General features: G+C 37.9%; 1 protein-coding gene across 5 annotated transcripts in view; it reads right to left on the minus strand.

Annotated features, from left to right (window-relative positions):
- Positions 1–5,089: 5,089 nt before the first annotated feature.
- Positions 5,090–22,363, minus strand: part of ALKBH8 (alkB homolog 8, tRNA methyltransferase) — a 65,145-nt gene continuing 47,871 nt past the window's right edge. For all 5 annotated transcript variants that reach the window (XM_026721033.2, XM_087937109.1, XM_087937107.1 and 2 more), the window contains 2 exons: positions 7,237–7,386; positions 5,090–5,781 (listed from right to left, as the gene is read on the minus strand). In XM_026721033.2, the coding sequence (XP_026576818.1) occupies positions 5,236–5,781; positions 7,237–7,386 (696 nt within the window). In that variant the 3' untranslated portion in view covers positions 5,090–5,235. The remainder of the gene's footprint in view (positions 5,782–7,236; positions 7,387–22,363) is intronic.

The raw sequence follows: 22,363 nt of genomic DNA on the forward strand, positions 1-22,363 counted from the left end.
GTCACTTCTGCTATTTCATTGGCTATGCTTGTTTAGATCTTTGGTCAGAGAGATATCACTTGGCTTCAATCATTGCAATGCCATTATTTCTTCTGCATTTCAGAGGCAGAAATGAATGAGGTTTGTAGCTGATGCGCTTGTGAAATTGCTAGGAAAATCCACAAGAACCCAGGAAGACCCACAATAGACTTTCAAATTCTCGTTCTAGAAAAGATTAGTCGTGGTGAGCAGAAATTATCTGACATGGAGAATGGACTAACTGTGCTGTCCTCCACCTTCTAATCATGGTCCATCAGCTCTAAAGTAGTGACAAGTATGGGTTAGGCCAGATATCCTCAACAACACAGACAAACACATAATTGCTATGAATCAATGAGCTGCTGAGCCATTTTATCTCCTTCTAATAGGGCCTGGAGGTAGAAAATCCCTCAGCACCTACCATTTTGGAATATACAGTAGTATTAAATTTTGTCAATATATAAGTAAGATTTTGCACTCATGCCTAAACATTGAAAATATAAGGAATTATTTATTTGCATAAGTAAGGAACTTTACCTGTTGATTTTAACAGATCAAAAGACACAACAGATCTGGACTCCTTTTCTCCATTCTTCTTGGAGATTTACTTCATTTAAATGTAGCTGATACATAGCATTTAATTGTTATTATGAATTGATGGGATATTTTATGTCACTCACAAACAGGGCACATTAAAACCCCAATTTTCAGATTTGTGCCAGGTTGTGTGCAAATATCTATATTTTCTAAATCAGTGCTTTTCAGCCCCCAGCTACAACTTTTGCAGACATTTGCAATTGTTTGCTTCCAACCGACTTGAGCGATCTCTTACTTGCCCATGCCAGGCAGCGTGATGGCTGTGCTTCTGTGCTATATTTAATATCTACCCATGGTCATTTATTTTAATTGCACTCATCGCACTTCCCATTCCACTGGGCTGACTCCATTTAATTGGCTGCCATTTGTCTCAGCTTCCCATTGTCATGCTCATTTATCTGACGCCTTTAAACCCCTGCTGCAGCTGCATTAACCCAATTCTTTCACTTTATATCTTCTCCTGGCCTTCCAACTTTTCAACTAGTTAGTATGTTGTCTCATTACCTGCAGCTCTCTTTTCGACCTTCACCAAAGACATTGTCTTCAGCCAATCTCCTCTGCGCACACGGATATACTTCTCAAACAGGTTTTCAACTTCTTCTGAATCACAAATTGTAGACTGGCATCGTTAAAGGGAAGCAGACTTAGGTCTTAGCTAATTAAGTCAAGCCTCCTGCAAGAAAGGAACAAAGACTGGGGGAGTTGGAGCTCCAACTCATATTAGTGCATTCATATCAAGAGTTCAGAACGGCAACCAAACCCCATCTCCACTCCTATTAAAACTAATGGTGCCTCTGCTAAATTGCATTGGCCGCATATTACTTCTCTGTCAGAACCCCTTAAAGTTACAGAATTCTTGGTTTCTTCATCTAAGAACTCAGTACATTCTAAATATAGAATAATGGGATTCCCAAGTAAGTGTGTTCAGAAGCTGGATGTAATTTCTATTTCAAAAGCAGTGAAAGAAGCAGGTAATGTTTACAGACAAGCAGTTTCTCATTTGCATTAATTTCAAGTACTTTAAAAAAAACCCTACCCAAAAAACCTGTGAAGGCTTGGAATATGTTATTTTTTGTAACTTATTTATTCAATTTATGTAGCTGCCCTGCATTTTCCTTGTTTTTATTTATTTTTATCCCACCTTTATTATATGAATAGTTCAAGGTAGCACACTTATCTAAATGATCTTTTTCTCCCTATTTTCCTCACTACAAGAACCCTGTGAGATAGATAGATATAAATAGATGGATGGATGGATGGATGGATGGATGGATAAGAGAGAGAGAGAAAGAGAGACAGACAGACAGACAGACCCTGGAGTCTTAACCACTACACCAAAGTGGCTCTCATTTTCTGCTTCTCCTTGGAAATTTTGCTGTATCCCATCAATTAGGCTTCTAAGTTGGGTTAATTATTATTGTATTTGTTATCTTAATGCTAAACATAGCTTTGATGGACATAGAACTTGAAAGAAATTTTGAAACTTTGATATTATAATGTATAATGTTGACAGTAGCAAGAAACCTACAGTATACGTGCAAAGATGAAAAGCCATACTAATTCCCCCAACAGAAAAATGGGGAATAAAGGTGATAGAGTTAACAGAAATGGCAAAATTGTTTTAATTAAAGAAAACAACTTATCTCATTTTGTATATGTGCAAAGATGGAAAGACACACTAATTCCCACAGTGGAAAATAGGCAGTAAAGGTGATAGAATTAGTGGAGATGGCAAAATTATTTTAATTTTTTTTAAAAAGAACTTATCTAGTTTTGTTTCTCTTTGGAAACTACATCTGGGCTTTTTGCTTGAGATGGAAAGAAAATGAAGTGTTGATTTTAGGTTTTGATGATCGGAATGATTTTGTAACTATAGAAGCTGTTTGAAATGTTGTGAAATTAAAGAAAAAAGTTGATGTTGTATTATTTCTGTAGTCTGCAGCATTGAAGAAAGTTAAAAGCCATTATTTTGCTTTCCCTTTGCACTTCTCTCTCTTATTTTCCTAACTTTGCTTTCTTCTTTACTTTTTTTTAATCTTGTAATGAAACCTAATAATGGTACCATGTGGCATCTGTATAGGAGGGTCACACGGCAGATCGACCCTGAAAGTCAATCTTTGGAAAGTGAGTGCCACCAACGCCGAAGTCAATGCAGGCAGCACAATATTCAGGTATGCAACAAAAGTACTTCCTAATGGCAAGCCCCCACCCCGCCATTCCCCCCATTTCACATGTTTAATATAGGCCTTAATTTGGGGGGAGGGGCTTAATTTGATTTTATGCCTATAAAACATGCTGGGACTTCCTATTGGAGGAGGCCGTATTGTTGGAGAAACACGGTAGACCTCCCAAAGTGTCTCTTCTCCCCAAGCACCCCTTGGTCCGCTTAACAACTGACCTGGGAGAGCCTGGATTGTGGCTATTAAGCAAGGCAATCATGTGGGCATTAACAACCACCACAACATATGACAATCATTCCGAGCTCAATTGTGGTCGTATGTCAAGGACTACTTGTATTCTCTTGCAGGGATCTAATATAATTTCCTTGATTGCAGTCTGGTTCTGGATCTAATATAAAACTTGATTGATTCTCAAAATAATAACATGGTATTGTGTATTATTATTTCCATGGAAGCTAATGGAAGCAGGATTCTAGAACCTGATTATATTATGTTCACTGATTTTTATTATTTGGATATGATAGGATACTTAGTATAAGTACATTGTGCCAGTTAGATTTAGCTTATTAGACTAGATTCATTTACTGTGAGTTGTGATGAGGCCTAATTAGATTTTAATTGTGGGTATATTTTATTTTGCAAATGAAATATGTGGCTTGTAACATTATTAAAATTATTTTTTTGGTAATAAGGATGCTACTATTATTTTTTGTGTTTTGTTCCCTCTCCCTCCCACTACCTCCAATGTTAAACATGGCGCATCTAGGATTCTAAATTGCATAGAAATACCATTCTTGTATTTATGCAAGCTTTCTGCTGCATCTATAGAGTACAAAAATTGTCATGTCTGTTTTGTAACTTTCAATTGGACAAAATTAGAAGGTCTGGATCAATAATTATTGAACTGAGATAACTCTAATGGATTAACTTTCAGAATGCCGGGACTTAGTACTCCTAAGGCAGGGATATCAAACTCACATCGTCACAGCGGTGTGACATGATGTATCGGGACTTTCCCCCTCTTCGCTAAACCAGGCATGGGCATGGCCAGCATGTGACGCATCTGGCCTGCGAGCTAGGAGTTTGACAGCCCTGTCCTAAGGGAATGAAATTTGGGAAATTGTGGCTGCTTCAGTCACTGCAATTATGTGATCCTCATTTACAACGTTCCCTAACCCCGTCCTGGTCACTTGTGCAATTATTTCCTCACCTCCTGGAAGAATGGAAGGGGAAGAAGAAGGGAATTTCCAATATTCCCTGCCAGCTTTCTACAAGAAATTCAAAAGGAAGGAAATTGGAAGTTGATCCCACTGCTTTTTTTGCCTGTCATGGTTACTGTATTTCTCTGTTTAATTAACAAAATATCTCTGAAAAAATGACACATGGGTCACACATCTATTTAAAAAATGAAGTGCTGATGGAAACATAAACATATAGAGAAGAAATAGAAATTGTATTCTGAAGCTTTGTTTTCTGATACTCTGTAATCTACATTTATAGTAATGAAAATTAGTGGAATATTCACTAGAAAATATTATTTATCAGTTCCTGCCTCTCTCCCTCCCTCTCTCGTTGTATATTAATTTGACTGAATTCTATGCCAGTGATGTTTGTATCTTATACACTTATAGACACCAACCAAATATAATTGCAAGGCTGTGTATATAATTAAAAATCAACAGGTCCTTTTCCAAATGCCTTTAAAATTCACAACCAAGTTTAAGTTGTGGGAGATTGCTAAGTACATGGGAATGTGCCAGTTGGCCTCTTATTTCTCTTTCTCTGCAATAATTGTGGTGAAGGAGAAAATGGGCAAGCTTGCTAGAATAACAATAGAATGCTGGCACTGCCTTGAACCAAAGATGTTATATTACCTTTCCAAATGTCCCATTGTTGCTTCTCCTACTCTGAAACCATTCCAGGCCTGCTCCTGCATTGGGTACAAATACATCTCTTTGTTTCATTATATTGAGCACATGCTCTGTGTTTCTTTGATCAAATCCCTACAATGATTTGAGGTATTCTTATGCTGTTTGTTCTGGCCTGCCCCAGATGCACAGGACCGAAATTCACCCGCTAGTTTTGCTAAATAAAATAGTCATTTATATCCTTCCATAATGTTGACATTTCTCAATTGTTCCACTGCATATGAGTGCATCAAATCAGAAGCTTTCATTATTTGATCACATCTCCTAGAACCAACAGATCTGTAAATTGCAAGGATGATCGTGAAATCTGATCATCAGGCTAGAATTTCATAAATCGGGGAAGAAAAACAGCTCTCTCTCGTCGCAGCATGTAAAAGTGGTATTTATTTTTTTTAATGTAAACACAATACCAAATGCCAGGGTAACCAACCATGTTTTAGAAATATCCATGGAAATAATTGTATCAATAAATTCATCAAAGACACAGCTGCCTCCCCAGAACTGTGAAGGCATCACTGCTTTTCAAGAACCACACACCAGTTTCCTTGGTCGTAATAACTTCCTTGCACCTTTATGCAGTCTAGTTGTTTACACAGCTGTTCCAGTTCACCTTCATAGAAGACATGGTAATAGCGGTGAAAAACCGGGTTGGGCTCTGGAGGGCCATCCAGAGGCTGAGAAAGCTTGGCATGTCCTGTCTTTTTCCTTATTCCATCTTTCAGGTGCCAAGGGACCAAGACATCTTGAGTTTCAAAGGAAGTTCTATTTGTATGAACTGGAAGTCTGGTAGGAACTACCTTGTCTGGACTGTTGCTCGTCCCATTAGGCTGATTACAGTCCTTGCTGGGCTGTGCCAAACCTTGGCATTCAGTGCTGCCTGTTTGATTTAGCCTGTCGCTGACAGCTTTGCCAAGCCTTTTATCACTAGCATTTTTCCCTTTCAGATACTTCGACTTCTGCTCCTTGTACTCCTGTTCCATTGCCCAAACGTAAACAAGTGCTTTCCCACCAGGTCTCAGCAGCCGAGTCAGTTCACAGAGCACAGCCTGCCTCCTCTCCTAGTCAAGGGAGAGAAACACAGATACTCATTCTAAAGGTAAAAACGTAACAAACTAAAAACCGTACTCAGAACAAAAACAAAATACAAGACCGAGCTCAGAGAATTAGGAACACGGTACTATTCTGTGGTCTGTTTACTTCTTTCATGCTTTTCAGCTATTTAATAGAATTCTATATCAATGAAATTAATAGAATAGAATATAAAATGAAATATTTATTTTTATAAATTCAGCAAAGAATGAAATAAACAAACTTACAGAACAAGAAATGGCTACCATAAACGTGTCAACAACTTTATGGAAAGAAAGAACAACTTTATGGAAAGAAAGAACAACTTTATGGAAAGAAAGAACTAAGAAACATTTTAATTATGGGTAGTCCTCAACTTACAACCGGTTGTTGCCTAGTGACCATTTGAGGTTATGACAGACTTATGATCACATTCAGAGTTCGGAGAACTGTCCATGCCCTGCGGTCACATGACTGCATTTTGGGTACTCGGGAACTGCATCAACAGTGGTTTGCAGCATCCTGCAGTCATGAGATTACAGTTTATGACATTTTTGTTGGAAACTACATTTACTTTCAGTTTCTGTGAAAAAAACACCCTTTGTGAATAATGGTTCACTTAATGACTGTGGTGTTTGCTTTATGACTGCTGCAACAAAAAAAATTAGGCAAAAGAGGTCTTCCAGTAGCTAAGCTAAAATCCTTTATCCTCTGTTCTGATGCTTACAACAAATATATTGACTGTGATGTAGCTAGTAAAACTGAGAACTACAGCACGCAAGTTCTATGATCTGTTCACATCCAAAATAGGAAAAGTTTATGCCATATTGGCTAACTTGGTGACCGAAGTCTTGCAAAAATCGATTCAGAAGATTCAGAAGGATCTCACACCACACTACAACCCTGGATTCATAATTTGCTTCGATAGGCCCATCTCCAGTGAGGTTGAAACGGGATCACTGCTAAGTGGTCCCACATGGGCTTTGTATAAACATTTCAGATTTAGCAGCAGCATCTTCAGGGAACAAAAACTTAAGATAATATGCCAGAGAACATGAAGAACCACTGCCAATCAGAATAGATAGAATTTAGGAATTTGTATTGCAGACTGTACGGGCTGTTAAGAAACTTAATTTTTTTTTTAACAGTACAGGAATTTCACAGGATGGGAAGTTTCTCCAGAATTTATTTCCCATTTTCTTTCTTGCCCCCAGTCCCACCCTAGAAAAAGGTATAGATTAAAAAAAAAAAAATAGAACAGTAAGCCTTAATTCAATGACACCAATAACTGTGATGTAAAAATCAAAGGAGCAATCTCTGGAAGTTCTTTGGAAGATTCAAAAATGGAACTGGGAATCACAGCTCCCTGGAATGAAAACAACAACCATGAAACAGAAGGACAAATTATTATTATTATTTTTTACTTTTAGGCAGTTTTAACCTACCATTGTTGAAAAATGATGGATGACCGCAATGGATATGCAAGCATCACAAGAACCACTCCGTATTGGCACAGTGAGCGCATCGCACACAAAAGCCTGAAACTCCTTCTCTCCACAGATGTCTACCAGAGTTTTACTACGGTCACAGCCCAACTGTTAAAATAAAAAAAAAGTGTCAAAAGGCTGTACATAAACCAGGAATGAACATTAACGTTATGTAGTTTTACAGAAATAAACAATCTAGTTTTCCAGCTACTGTGCAGAATACAGAAAATTGATTAATTTTATCTCTTTAGGGAAGAACCAAAATAATGATCTAAGTGCTGGATTAACAGCATGCACGCATGTTTCTTCAGTGAAAGGAACAGTAACAGCTGGCTGCCCAGATGTGAAGGACGGTAAACTCCAAATTACACCTGCAGGCATCAAAGCTTTTAAGTTTCTCTCTTTTATGCTGTTCTTTAACACAATACACCACACTGATTGCCTTGATTTATAAACCTGCTTTTTTCCCCTACCAAGACTCAAGAGATAGTTCAATATTAGCTGCATTTTATAAAAGGTGAGCTTATCAACTCTGTCTAAACAGTATCAAAAGCAAACTATTGTTTGATCCAGCAGTAGCAGTTCTCTATCTCATTCCTGCCATCAAGACACCCCATCTGGGATAATTAAAAGTAAGGTTTGCATTTTAATTCCACTTTCCATTATCATTTGATATGCACAGAAACAACTGGAAATGGATCCTGACTGATCCTGTGCTCCAAGTTTCCCACAGGGAAAGGGAATGTTTTCTCATTTCTTCCACCGATTGCAATTCCCACTGTACGTTCTGTCAATTTGGCAATTTTTTTAAAAAAAAAGTGTGAGGGAAGGATAGCAATGAGAGCAAACATGGCTACCTATGCCCTTTTTATTTGCTTTTTCTCCCGCAAGACAATTCACTTAGGAATGCTTGCAGCAATATTAGCTATGACCCTGTTTATTTGAAATACATTCTCCTGCCTCGCTTCTCTTCTGTACAACACTCAAAGCAGTTTGGAATAAAATCAATACACATACAGTTATTCAGCAGAGGACATCAAAACTACAACGAATACAAGGCATAGTAGGATAGGCTGAATACAAAGGCTAGGCCAAGCACAGTTCCACCCACCATTTATCCAATTTCCACTAAAGATGGCTTTAACAATACATCTTTCATGAGAACAGTACTCTGAAAATGGATCGAGATTACTGTTTAACTGGAGCCACTTAGCTGCTCTTACTGTCCAATGTTACTTTTGACAAGACTATTTTATAACTAAAAATTTATAAAATTGCAAAGTGGCACTCAATGATCTGAACCTGCGGGAATATGTTAGGAAGAAGAAGACTTTATAACTGAAAATATATTTTTTTTAAAAAAATATTTGTACATTTTTCTTTGAGAAACATAACAAATTGCATGTCTATCTGAACCACGTGTTGTCCTGGCACAATTAATTTTAAGTAAAAATACAATGATAACCATAATCATACTAGCAATCTTAATAACTCTATCAATATTAATCACAGAATAATAATACAATTAGTTTATCCATCTTGCAAAATGTTCAGTGCAAATTTTTGTTATCTTTTAAAATTCTGTTTAGTTTCTAACCTCTGTTCCTGTTAGTTAGTATAATAATTAGCAACCAGCCAGGTAATAGGAGACAACTTCAGATTGAGACAATGTTTGTCACGGGTAATGTATCTGCACTAAGCTATCGTCTTTGCTTTAGGCTGACCTGAACCACAAGTTCCTTCAGCCTGGCTTCATTGGTAGGATCAGGGGTGGGATTCTACCGGTTCGGACTTGTTCAAGCGAACCGGATGTTAAATTTATATCTGGTTTGCTGAACTGCCTGGCCCTGCCCATCCCACCCCTCCCCTTCCAGGAGTCTCCAGGTGGCCCGTTTTGGATGCAGGTAAATTCAGGGTCCGCACGAAGGCTCTGGGAGGGTGAAAAACGGGCCGAACCAGAAGTTTCAGAAGTCTGAAAATGGGCCTATTTCCAGCTTCCAGAGCCTGAAGGAGGCCATTTTCACCCTCCCACAGGTCTGAGGGAAACCTCTGGAAAAATAGCTGAACCAGAAGTTCTAGTAGGCCACGCCCACCCAGTAACTAGTCAGCGAACCAGTTGCTGGGATTTTTGACACCCACCCCTTGGTAGGATAGTATTTAGGTTTATGAGGAATATAAACCACGGTTCTAGAAACTACTAAGAACAATTTTTGGCAGTGATTGTAAATACGGAAGAACTTCTATCCCCTAATAAACTTGTTCTTATTCAAATAGATTTATCTAAATTTTGGAACAAACCAGTCTCAACTGGCAGAGCATTCCATCTATAGAATCACTGAGACATCTGCTTTTGGCCTGAAATCGGAGGTTTTCTGTTTGTTTTTAATAATCTACGGCATGAAAAGGGCATTTATGCTGTTGCTGTTAGACAGCTTTATAGTTGTCTTCCTCCCTTTTTTTCCAATCAATAAGAAGTTCAGAGACAGCCTGAATTGGGTTTATTAATTTACTACCATCTGTATGTTTCCTATCACAGCCCAGTTCAAATAGCATGGAAACACACAGCGGGAGAGATCACTTCAATTTTCCATCTCAAGAAAAGAAGCACTGTAGCACTCTCATTTGACCTTCAGATCGCATCAAACAACGTGGAAAGGCTTTGTGGATAGCTTTGGAAGGCCAGCGGGATTGTAGCAGAAACACTTCTACTGTATTATTGCTATCAACTTGAGAGCAGCAGCTATAGAACGAAGGAGATTTGAAAAGGAAGCACCGGGCTGAATCCCAAGTAGTTTTTCGATTGGTGCAAGAAACAAGCAAGCTTGGTAATTCTGCCCTACGCTTGTAGCCTAAAACTCTACTATGGTCCCCAGGGATACTTCCTCAGTGGTTGGATTCTACAAGTTTCCCTACTGGTTTAGTGATTTTACAGTATCCTTCCCTTGCCACGCCCACCAGGCCATGCCCACAGAACCGGTAGTAAAAAAAATTTGAATCCCACCACTGGTGTGCGCTCCCCTAACACACGCACACAACTTTCCAAACACCAGTTGAGGTCCTCCTGCACCAATCAGCTGAGAGGATAAAGAACAGAAAAGCACAGGGGCAGGTGGGAGGACCGATCCTGCGCTTTTCTCTTCTTTCTCCTCTCAGCTGATCGTCAAGAGCTTTTTTTACTACAGGTTTGACCGAACAGTAGCAATTTTTGATACCAGTTCGGCTGAACTGGGCCAAACCAGTAGCATTTCCCCACTGTCCCTCCTGCAGTGCCTGCTGGGCCCCATGTTCTACTTGGTTTTATTACTTTTTAGATTCTTTTTTTTTTTTAAGATAGAAAGCTAACATTGATTTGCAAAGCCAACTCAGTCTCGAACATTACCTTTATGTCAAATAATGTTACTTCTACCTGGACCCATAAAAGCCAGAAAGGGAGACTGGAAACTTTACAATTTTGCCTTTGGATAAATAGGTATTTTGTGACTAAGCATATCCCCTATGGCAGCCTTTTGTGAAAATGTGTATAACGCGCTCTCAAAATTTAGGAACATCCACTAAACCTCCATAAGTTGTGACTCCTGATTTATATTCTCCTGCAATATATCACACTATTTCCAAAAATCCCATAATTCTTTCTGAACAGAAAGGTGAGTGAAATAAATCTATGGGTTTTTTTATTCATGGATTATATGTAAACTTATGGTTATTCATAATCATCACGGCAATCCAGGAATCAGTCTGTTTACAGGCAAGATATTATATTTGCAGAAAGATAATAAATTACATATAAAAAGTTTATTACAGCAAAAAACCAACAGCACAGGGAATCATGTAAATTTGTGCCACGGATTGCTTGCTATGAATATAAATGTTGATCTACAAGACTAATTTTAGTTGATGGATTAGCTGCTAGAAGACAATAAAAACAGAATGCGAAAGCTGTAAACCTGGTTTGATTCATGCACTTGCATATATCAAATGAAAACAATGCCATGTAAAGTCAAAAGATGGGACATACAAAAACCAATAAATAGTTTCCTTTGGAAACTCTAACTATTTACGTTAACGATTGTGTTAACATAAATAGAATTTTTTAACAACATTTAACAACATTATTTATTTTAGTGTTTCCAGCCAAGACAGATTAAATTCTCAATTTAGTCAGCTTTAACTGCCAGTTACAAAGTGGTTTATTGACAGAATATATGCCAGATCTAATCCACAAAACAGATTTGCTCCATTTCATTAAAGGGAAAGATCTGTAAGAAAAAAAAGCATACAATATTCCACATCTCAGTTCTGTTGGATTAGGGTAAATGTAAAGTGCATGCCAATTGTACATAATGCTATTAATATCATAGATTTGCCATAACTGGGAAATCTTTATTGCTGATGGTGCCAACTTCATTACTGGGTATGATCATAAAGACTTTGATTTTAATTAAGAACATTTACAGCACCAGAGCCCACCATCTGCAGAACAGATTGCCCTCCAAACAAACAAATTGGTCCATTCTGGTGTTTACAAAGTTTAAAAGTTAAAACAGTGATGAAAACAATTTTTGACAAGGAGCCCTGTTAGATAATTTAGAGCTGGGAGAAAGGGGTAGAATTTGGTCCTTCATATGAACATCTCAGCAACGAAATAGAAACTCAAGAGGCAAACTTGGATATCTTATAAAGAGGCGAAATTGCATTCAGCTTAATCACTTTTTGCTGTCCCGGTAAAAAAGTAAAAATGGACAGAGAAGCAGGGATTCAATCAAAAAGAAGCCTGAGATAACCTTGCAAAAGACAATAACACTGTAGTGTGATGAAATGTAATGAGCCATCGCTTAGCTAACCAAAAGGAATAAAGCATATGACAGCCAGAGTACAAAATTCCAATTTGCATCTAAAGTATATCAAATAATTGTGAAGTCATAATTGTACTGTCCTATGTAGCAAAGTGAATCTACTGCCCAAAATAAAAAGATTACATCTTGCAATAAAAATAAAAATACTTTGGAGCATCCATTATTTCAAGTGTGATGAAAATACAAAGGATATACCAGCTCCTGAGGAAATTTCCCTTTGGCATAAACGTGATGAATGCTGGATACACATCCACGGAAACTGGAAAGAGATGATTACTGCAAACTTTTTATTTTATCATTCCCCCAATTAAGGCTGTGATCTCATTCAGATTATCAGAGGTTATTTTAACATTTTTTCTAACTAATTAACTTTCTTCCTCTCTCGACATGCTTGTGTGATCAGGATTTATTCAGAGACGAACTTCAGTCCAGCAGCCGATTTGGAATGCCAAGGCTGAACGTCGGAGCATGTGCAATAATGCAGATGAATAACGATGAACTTTTTTCCAACAGCGGTACAATCACCCAGCTTGCCAACAAGATGTTCTGCATTTGATACACTATTTGTATTCATACCCTGGATAGACAGCAAAGACAGAAAGGAGAGGTGCAACCTTGAGCCTTGTGGCTGCCCATATCAACAAACGGGAACAGAAAAGCAAGGAAGTCCAGAGAATGCAGAAGAGCTTCCACTATGAGAATAAAGAAGATGCAGGATAGAAAGCAGTGCCACGTGTAATGGGGACAGATAAAACTAGCAACTGAAAAAGGTCACGCTGCAACTGATGAAAGAATCGTGGAGAGTTCAGGCAAGGAGGCATAGAACCCCATGGACTTCAACTCCCAGAATTCCTGAGTGTTGTGGCCCGGCGGCGGCTGACAAAGCTGGCAGCAGAGTTGGACAGCGAGAAAGTTGGGGAGGAACCCGGGCCAGTCCTAGAGGCTGAGGAAGGCTCGGACGAGGTCTCTGCGTCAGAGGCAGAGATGGGGGTCAGGGCAGGCTGGCAGTCATCAGATGCCTTCGGCTTGGATAGCAGTGAGCTGGGGAAGCTTCTGGAACCGGTTCCCAGCCTGCGCATGCACAGACTTGCCAAAAGGAAGGAACAATTAAGAACTCGGGGTTGATGTGGGAGTAAGGCCACAGGTGGACGATGAATGGCCCCTCCCATAAGGATTAAAAGAGGACCAAAGGGTGGGGGGAGGCTTTTGCAGGAAACCATTCGTTCATTCATTCCAGCCTCGTAAAGATCTACCTGTATAACCTAGAGACTCTGTGCCCAGCCCTTCCCTGTCAGCACTGTTTGGAAATATTTACCGGGCAGCTTTTCAAGATAGATAGGGTCTGGGCTCATAATTATACTTTTGAAAGACTGTTTGCCAGGCCGCTGGTTGAATGTTAATGCAAGAAATTCACATTCATTTAATAAAAGAGATTTTTCTGGGACACAGAGTTTGCTTAGTGTTTTTTGGGGAAGCCTAGGATAGAACACTGACCCAACCATGGCCACAAGTCATAAAGTGGCCATAGTTGTTCACCCTTCAGTTAAGAGTATATCCAGGAAGGGTAGGGTCATATTTCCCTTTTGTGAATTTAATTCCTGAAATATATTCGTGATTCTTTTGTGTGTATTCTTTTTGATCATGGCAAAAATGTCAACTACATGGTATGAATATTTGTGGATGTATCTTTAAGCGTACTCTTATTTCCAGATGTTGCATTACTGTCTGTGCTAAGAATCCTGAAATAGACAGGAATTCCTCTGATCTGTTTTAATTTATATGTTGATATTTTGGGTTGGCTGCCGATATTAGTAATACTGCTGCTTCATTGTTACGTCATTGTTATTTTATGGCTAACATTTGAATCTTGTGCATGTACAGGTAGTCCTCAACTTACAGCCACAATTGAGCCTAAAATTTATGTATTTAAGTGAGTTTTGCCCAATTTTATGACTTTTCTTGCCACGGTTGTTAAGTGAATCACTGGAGTTAATAAGTTAGTAACTTGGTAGGTGAACCTAGCTTCCCCATTGCCTTTGCTTGCCTGAAGGTCACAAAATGTGATCACATGACCTTGGGACACAGCAAAGGTCATAAATATGAACTGGTTGCCAAGCATCTGAATTTTGATCACATGATCATGTGGATGCTGCAAAAGTCGTAACTATGAAAAACAGTCATAAATCACATTTTTCAGTGCCATTATAACTTTGAATGGTTACTAAACAAACTGTTGTAAGTCGAGAATTATCTGTATTTTATTTATATAGAAGTTGGCTCTAGGACTTCCGGTTTGAAGGGCTTCGGCGACAGACAGAAATCTGTGATCATGCACAGTTTCTGTCTGGGCTCGCCGCTGGAGCGCCCCAAGCCGGCTGGTTTTGGGGCCAAGCCACCCCGTAGAGGTGATGAAGAGGGGAGAGACCACCAGAAGCGTTGAGGAGAGCCGCATCTCTCTTCCTCAGCTGGCCATTACTCCCTTTCCCGAAGGCAGTTGCAGCGGTGGTCAGAAATGGCCACCACAAAGGAGAACTCGACCGGAAAAGAATGTGCAGGAAGATAAGAAGTGAAAGTTTTGGCTGACCGGGTTAAATTGTAAAAGCAACAACTAAGGTACCCTGGAATTTAAACTTACAAAAAATAACATCGCTCCCAAAGAAGAGTTGGAAGCAGCAAAGGAAAGTGAAAAGGGAAAGGTTTGGCTTTTTTTCCTTCTCTCTCATTCCCTATACTGACAACTAAGAGACTTAAATAAGAAATCGGAAAATTCCGCTTTGACATCAATAGGCAATTAAGCTGAAAATAAAACAAAATGCCAAAGGGATAATAAAGATTTCTGGACATTAAAATTTTTCTTTTTCATAAGCAGGAAGGGGGAGAAAAGGAATAAGGGCAGGATCTGGAAGAGGGAGGAGACTGCCTGGAATTAAAAAGAATCTACAGTAAAACTTCAACAAGACTTCTAAAAGATACATTTTAACTGAAACTTTGCAACTAAATAGTAACCCCAGGAAGAGAAAGTGAAAAAAAAAGAGCAAAAAAGAAACAGCTTGCGTGTATTTGGATTATTTGGTGATCTTTGGATTCTTGGTTATTATATTTGAATGACTAAAATCAATCGGGTAGTTGTTTAAAAATTTATACAGTGGCACCACTTCTGGATGAATTGAAAATGGAACTTAAAAAGTACAAAGAAGATGCACAAGAAGGGAAGGGTTCTTTTGGCTTCGTTTTTCAATTCTTAGAAATGGAGATTTGGAACTATGAGAAACAACAAGAAACGACTGCAAAACAAGAAGACTGGGACAAAGAAGAAGCCATCTTTAATGAACAAGCAATTTTATGGGGGGAAGAAAAAGGAAAGAGAATGGAGAATGTAAGACTTAAAAAAACAACCAAAGAAAAGAAAAATAATTCGAAAAATAAGTATAATACTGGAAAGCAACAGAAAAGGGGAATACAGAAGAGAGAAATAGAGGTAGAGAAACAAGGGGGTAAAAAGGGGAGAGAAAAGAAGAGAGGGAAGAAGGAAAGGAAAAGAAGTTACAGAGGACCGGAGCAAGATATAGAGAAACAGGACCTATTTAGAGATAATGAGTGAAAATCTAACTGAAAAAGGGATTCTGTAAATGTACATAAGATTGTATTGTTATATTAGTAATAGAAATAACTTTAGAAAATTGGAAACAATGTATGATTAAAATGAGGAATAAAATAGTTCGCGTAATTTAGTGAAATGTTTGTGAATAAAATAAGTGAAATAAAATAAATGAGAAAGTTGAATTAGGAAGGAACAGGAACATTTTAATTAGTTAATGTTTTATAAAATATAAGTGAAGAGGGGGGAAATTAACTATGGAAAGTTTATAATTGTTCCCATAGAAGTATGATATTTAATTGAAAAGTAATGTTAAAGATGTTAAGACTTTAATGAATATTAATATTAATGATAGAATTGAATTGAAATGGAATGTTGTTTTAATTATATACATAGAATTTTTTTCTTTTTTTAAGAATACAGTGTGTATTTTAAGAATGTACCAAGCAGAATCCGAATGGAAGTTATGTATTATATTGAATGTTACAACTTTAGGGAAAAAATATAAAGGCGTCATACTCCAATCAGTAACTACAGGAGAAATTTTGTTTAATGAGAAAAGATAATAGATGATTGAAACAGGATAGACAAAAAATATAAATACAATGATTTGAATTGAGATGAGATAATTAAAATAAAATTGAGAAAATTAAAAGAGGGGAGAAGCTATGCAGAAAATGTAAAATAGTAATAAGATATGGAATAGAATATAAAAATGAGCATGAACCTGAATTTGTGTCTGTACAAAGAAATGTAACCCGGGATTACGCTACTTTCAAAAAAGATGTTTTATTTGTATTTTTTTTTCTCTTTGTGAAAACCCAAATTAAATTTACAAAAAAAAAAAAGAAGTTGGCTCTAAAATGACCACCAAAAACTACAACAACATTAAAATACAATCGTGAGGAGAAAGTAACTTTTAATTTACCCCTCAGTTGATGGAAGTAGCATTTAATAAATAGCAGTAAAGAGCCATTTTCAGTCAATTTCCAGGTAATGAACCTCATCAATTAGAAAACATGCTTTCAGAACTCATGTCTCTGCATGATAACAACTATTTTTAAAAAATCAAATGACTTTTACTTCACAAAAATTATCCTTCAGAAAAATTACTGAAAGAGCCATTTTCCTTAGATTTTTTTTCAATAAAATAAAGGATAGAATATATAAAAGAATAGCTTCTGTCCCATTTTTGGTCTTGACATCGGATGACTGTGTTTCTTTAGACCAGAAAAGAAAGAAGTCAAAATGTTATGGTTCCATCCTAGACTGTAGCCATATTTCAGCAGTAGCCCCATTTATTTCTATTATCGAAGTAGCAATTAAGATAGAAAATGCAGAAGAGAATAATTGTAAGGGAGCATGCAACCCAGGAGAGATTAATTACTTATCCAAGTTCAGGGAACAAAAAGGAACATGAGATGCTGTGGGCATTTAGCTCTACTTCATAATAACTAACTCCACCAGGTGGAATTAAATCATTTAAGTCCATTGAAATCTGATTGATGTAATGTATCAGAAAGCTAATGGAGAGAGAACTACATCTAATTCTGAAATCCAGCCACCAAATGAAATTATGTGGCTCCCCAGAGAAATATCTCAGCTATAACTAATAGCATGAGAATCTTGAGAAAGCAAATTAAATTCTGGCAAATGCATACAAACACAGCAAGAAGGATGACAGCATGCAGAGAAAAAGAGAGAAATTCCATTGGTCTACTTGTTCTGAATCGGCCTTTAACATTTGGTTCACATAAAGCTTTGTTTTCTACCACAGAGAATGCCATATCACCTTTTTGGGCAAAAGATGCAATATTGAAAATCAGAAGCCTATCTCGCTGGCAGATGCGTTTCCGGCAACTTGCATTATACTTTTAAGCTTTCGCTGTTTGCTGTTTCTAGTCTTTAATCTCCAAGATACTTTAGCTTCTTGGCTGCTAATAAAATCTGAGTATCCAAGCTTCCCACAAGCGAGCCCTTGGTATTTTGTGGAGCAGAAATGACATCCATCAATGGTTTTTACTACAAATGGTTGCCTGGAATGCCTCCAAGGCATTTCAAAACAACAGAAATATTTTCCATGATCTACTGATTTATTCCATCAAATCTGAAAAGTGAGATGTTTCAAGGTGCTTAGAAGGGCATTACAAAACAGTTGGGTAGAGTTGGGCACCCGACAAGACTCCTGCCATGGAGGTAAGGGTGTTCTCCCCCTTATTCTGCTGTCTCCTGTTCATTTTTCACCTGCCGTCTGCAAGGGAACAAGGAGAAGGAGCTATAATTGCCTTGACTTTTCCCACTGCAAAGCAATTCAAAATCAACTCAAAGGGAAGGATCCCTGAATATTCAGTAGCAACAGAGAGAGATGATGGTGGTGAATCAGCTCACAGGCAGGGAACTGAGACAATCTTGCTGAAGGATCTTGGCAGTATGTTGCCGATACAGAACTAATTCACATATTGCACTAAGCCATGGTTTATCAAATAAACCACAATTGGCTGGGGTAATTTCACGGGCCTGCCAGAATCATTCTGAACATGGTGGACCTGTGCAGTAAGCGTTTGCAAACTTTTTTAGACCACACAATGTGTTTATTAGGGGGGCAAAAATGAACTCCTGACAAAGAGACACAATCTAGAGCAGTATTTCTTGACCTTAGTGACCGTAAGAAGTGTGATTAGGGGGCTAAAATATATGAAGAACGGTTTCAGGAATTGGGTATGTCTAGTGTAATTAAAAGAAATAGCAGCGTTCTAATATTTGAGGGGCTGCCACAAAGAAAAGAGGGTCAACTTATTTTCCAAAGCACCTGAAGGCAGGACAAGAAGCAATGATGGAAACTAATCAAAAAGAGAAACAACCTAGAACGAAGGAGAAATTTCCAGACAGTTAGAACAATTAATCAGTGGAACAGCTTGCCTTCAAAAAGATTTGTCAACCATTTATCTGAAATGGATAAGCTTTCCTACTTTAGCAGGGGGGTTGGAGTAGAAGACCTCTGTTATTCTGTTATTCTACTCTAGGAATAGAAAACTGGTGGTATTCAATTATTTTTCTTGTCTTTCCATTGTCTCTCTAAAGTCACAGAACACAAGAACACGACCTTTTGCAATTAGCAATTATTTTGTAGGAGTGATTTTTTAAAAATTGCACCAGACAGGATGATTTATATACTGCTTCAGTCTAATAGGGTTCTAAGGAGTGTACAACTAATGGCTGCCACATTTTGTGTTAGCAGAAGTTTAGGTATGACCTTCTTTTCCCCTCTTTCACTTTTTCTCTATATTGTCATCATAAAAATGTTGGAGTCTTTCAGAGTAAAGCTTTATTATTATTATTATCATCATCATCATCCTTGGCAGACACATTTATCTCTTTTCTATTCATTTACAAAATGTAAGTTGCTATTAAAATCTCGGCTATTACAATGCATCTGCTTTCAGCAATCTATTTTAAATCATGAGGAATCTATTGAATTATGAACAGGCATATTTATGCCTGAAAGATGTAGCTTGGACATAATTATTAGTTACATTGTAGACTCCAATCTTTGAGCAAGACCTACTGGACAGAAAAATCAGAGCATCTTAATGATAGACTCCCACAAAAATAAAGTTAAAAACTGTAATATTTCCTTGTTGCCTCCAAAAATAAATTGATATTAAGATTGACCCAGAGGTGGTATTCAGCAGGTTCTGACCAGTTCTGGAGAACCGGTAGCAGAAATTTTAAGTAGTTCGGAGAACCAGCAAATACCACCTCTGACTGGCCCCAACCCCATCTATTCTCTGCCTCCCGAGTCCCAGCTGATCGGCTGGGTCTTCTTTTGTTGCCCTGCACAGGAGAACGGAGCTGGAACGCAGGTTAGTAGGGTGGGGAGGGAATGGGATTTTGCAGTATCCTTCCCCTGGAGTGGGGAGGGAATGGAGATTTTACAGTATTCTTCCCCTGCCATTCCCATCAAGCCATGCCCACCAAGCCACACTCACAGAACCAGTAGTAAAAAAATTTGAATTCCACCATTGGATTGACCATTTGTGTTTTTGCTTTGGGAGGCTGTAATTTTTCACCTGTGGCAATCTGTCTTTGACAGTACCTACATAGGAGAACTGACAACTAATGTACTCATTAAAAAAGTATTATACCCTTTTTAATGACCTTCATCCAATTGGATTTTACAACATCTGCATTTTCATTCTTATAAGATTTCAGCCTACATATTATTTTGATTTGGATTTTTGGCTACTGCAATATCATGCAACGGTGATCATTCACTGTAGATGTTGGGTTTGCTGATCCGTCTTTATGACCGAATGTAAGATTGCTACAAAGAAGTACTACAATACCCAGGCTGCAGGCATTCATAACAAGCCACAATGATATTAAAATATCATGAGCATCAGGACACTGTTGCATAAACTATGCAATTCTGCAATTGTGCAGCATGACATCAAAAGCAGGTGTAACTTCTGTTGCTTGCATGATGATGTCAATTTCTCCCCCTGTGCATCATGATGGATGCCTTTGATTAGATTTGAATTATTCACTGAAAAAATAGGGACATGAAACTAAATATGAGAAGTCTCTTTGACACTCTCCCACTGTCTACATAAAATAGGAATCTCTATAATTATTCCATTCATTTCTTGGCATCTCCATATCAAATTGTTTTCCTGATAATAAGTATCTATAGAAATTAATAGAAAGGGTTTTTTTTTTAGCTTCAAGGATTCAACAAACATTAACAAAGATCCAACGAAGAAAATAAAGATTTAGTTTTGAGGTTTCCACAAAGAGGGGGTCAACCTATTTTCCAAAGCACCAGAAAGCAAGGCAAGAAACAATGGATGGAAACTAACCAAGGAAAGAGCAACCTAGAACTAAGGAGAAACTACCTAACAGTGAACACAATTAACCAGTGGAACAGCTTACCTTCAGAAGTTATGGACACTCCATCAATGGAGGTTTTTAAGAAAAGACCTGGGTCTCCTGCTTGTTCAGGGGGTTGGAGTGGAGGACCTCTGGTGCCCCTTCCAATCTGCTATTTTGTTAAAGGCCCAGGAGTTGAATAAAACAATGCAGTTCTTGAATTTGGATGTGGAAAAGGGACCATCTGATCAACATTGTCAGCTGCGTAAGTAGAGATTCTTTGCAATGTAGTTCAAAACAGCTAGCTGATCACTTGAGACCCAGAACACTGACTTCATGCTTCCAGCGAAAGTAAGAAAACATTTAAAGAGAGGGAGGAGGAGATGAGGTTTCTGCACTGTACATATGTATGTTATGTGTAATATATAGGGTTATATGTGCACGAGGATGCACCCACATTTCAGGCCATGACCTCTGATTCCACCGGCATTGTATCAGTCAAGACTAAACTTGCCATTCATTATCCATAGACTATGACTTGCAACAGTTTTGTAAGAATACAGCCAGCTGTTTATTGTAGTCTCAATATCTGAGGAGAGAACAATGCTTGACTGACACTAACAAATAAGCTTTGCTGTTTTTGACTGTCAAGTAAGCACCCACTGTGTTGTAGCTTAAAATTCCCATGGTTTTACCTGAAGCAAAACAAGCAACCTAGATTTATTATTCATTAGACAAAAATAATCCCATTTCCTAAAATGACCTTCAAAGAAAATAAAATAGGAAAGAAAGTCGTTTCTTCTAAGTAAGTCCCTATAAACCACCTCAAGATGGCCATTCTCAAGAAAAATAGCTACAAAGGCACATTTCCTCTTGAAACAGCTGCACTAAACGTCAACAAATTCTTTTTTCATTCTTGCTCCAATGAATTATATGGAACCAAAGGACATTTATCACACGGCTCCGCCAAGCAATCACCAAGCAAGAAAGTTTCTGCTATACTCACAACTGCTCTATGGACTGACAGTGTAAAGTCTCTCCTACTTACCTTACTCTTTGGATTGCCTACATTTTATTTCCCTCAAAACTTATTTTCTCATCTCCTGTCACCCCACACTATGGACAATACTCCATGCTACTGCTAATGTAGATGATGATCCAAAAAATCTCGGTAGATATAATTCTAACAAACAAAAAAACCCAAACAATTCTAATTTGGTAACCATGTTAAGTCTGAAATAGCAAAGGCAAAAAAATTATTGTGCATTTTTAATTAAATTTCAAGGTATCAGGTGTTCCTTATTTGTTTAAAGTCAGTAGAACCTGGTGATCAGAAAATGTTCAGCTGCAACAAGAAGTACTTTATAACTCTTCCTATCTGAAAAAATCCAATCATCTGAAATTGGCAGAGGCTTCATGAAAAATGACATGAGACTTGCAACCTGCAGATCAGTGAAACAATTATTCAGCTCCAGCAGCCCCTAACTGAAAGTAATTTCAACTAGCTCCTAAAATGCTATCCAGTTTTAATTAATTGTATATACTTAATTGTATATACTTCTGAGAACGTGTAATTTCCTGATTATACCCACCACATGGACCTAACCTCTTACACCTAGATGGTAATGACTTTAACATATGGCCCCCACAATCAATATTTGGTTTGGGCCATGTGGCAATGAACAACTAAAACCTTTTAAAGTAGGCAGGACAAATTTAGAGAAGCCAGGGAGGACAATACATTCACTTTACAGATTACACTCCA

The sequence above is a fragment of the Pseudonaja textilis genome, chromosome 7, assembly GCF_049901715.1.
Source record: "Pseudonaja textilis isolate UNSWEBS1 chromosome 7, rPseTex1.2, whole genome shotgun sequence".
Taxonomy (NCBI): Eukaryota; Metazoa; Chordata; class Lepidosauria; order Squamata; family Elapidae; genus Pseudonaja; species Pseudonaja textilis.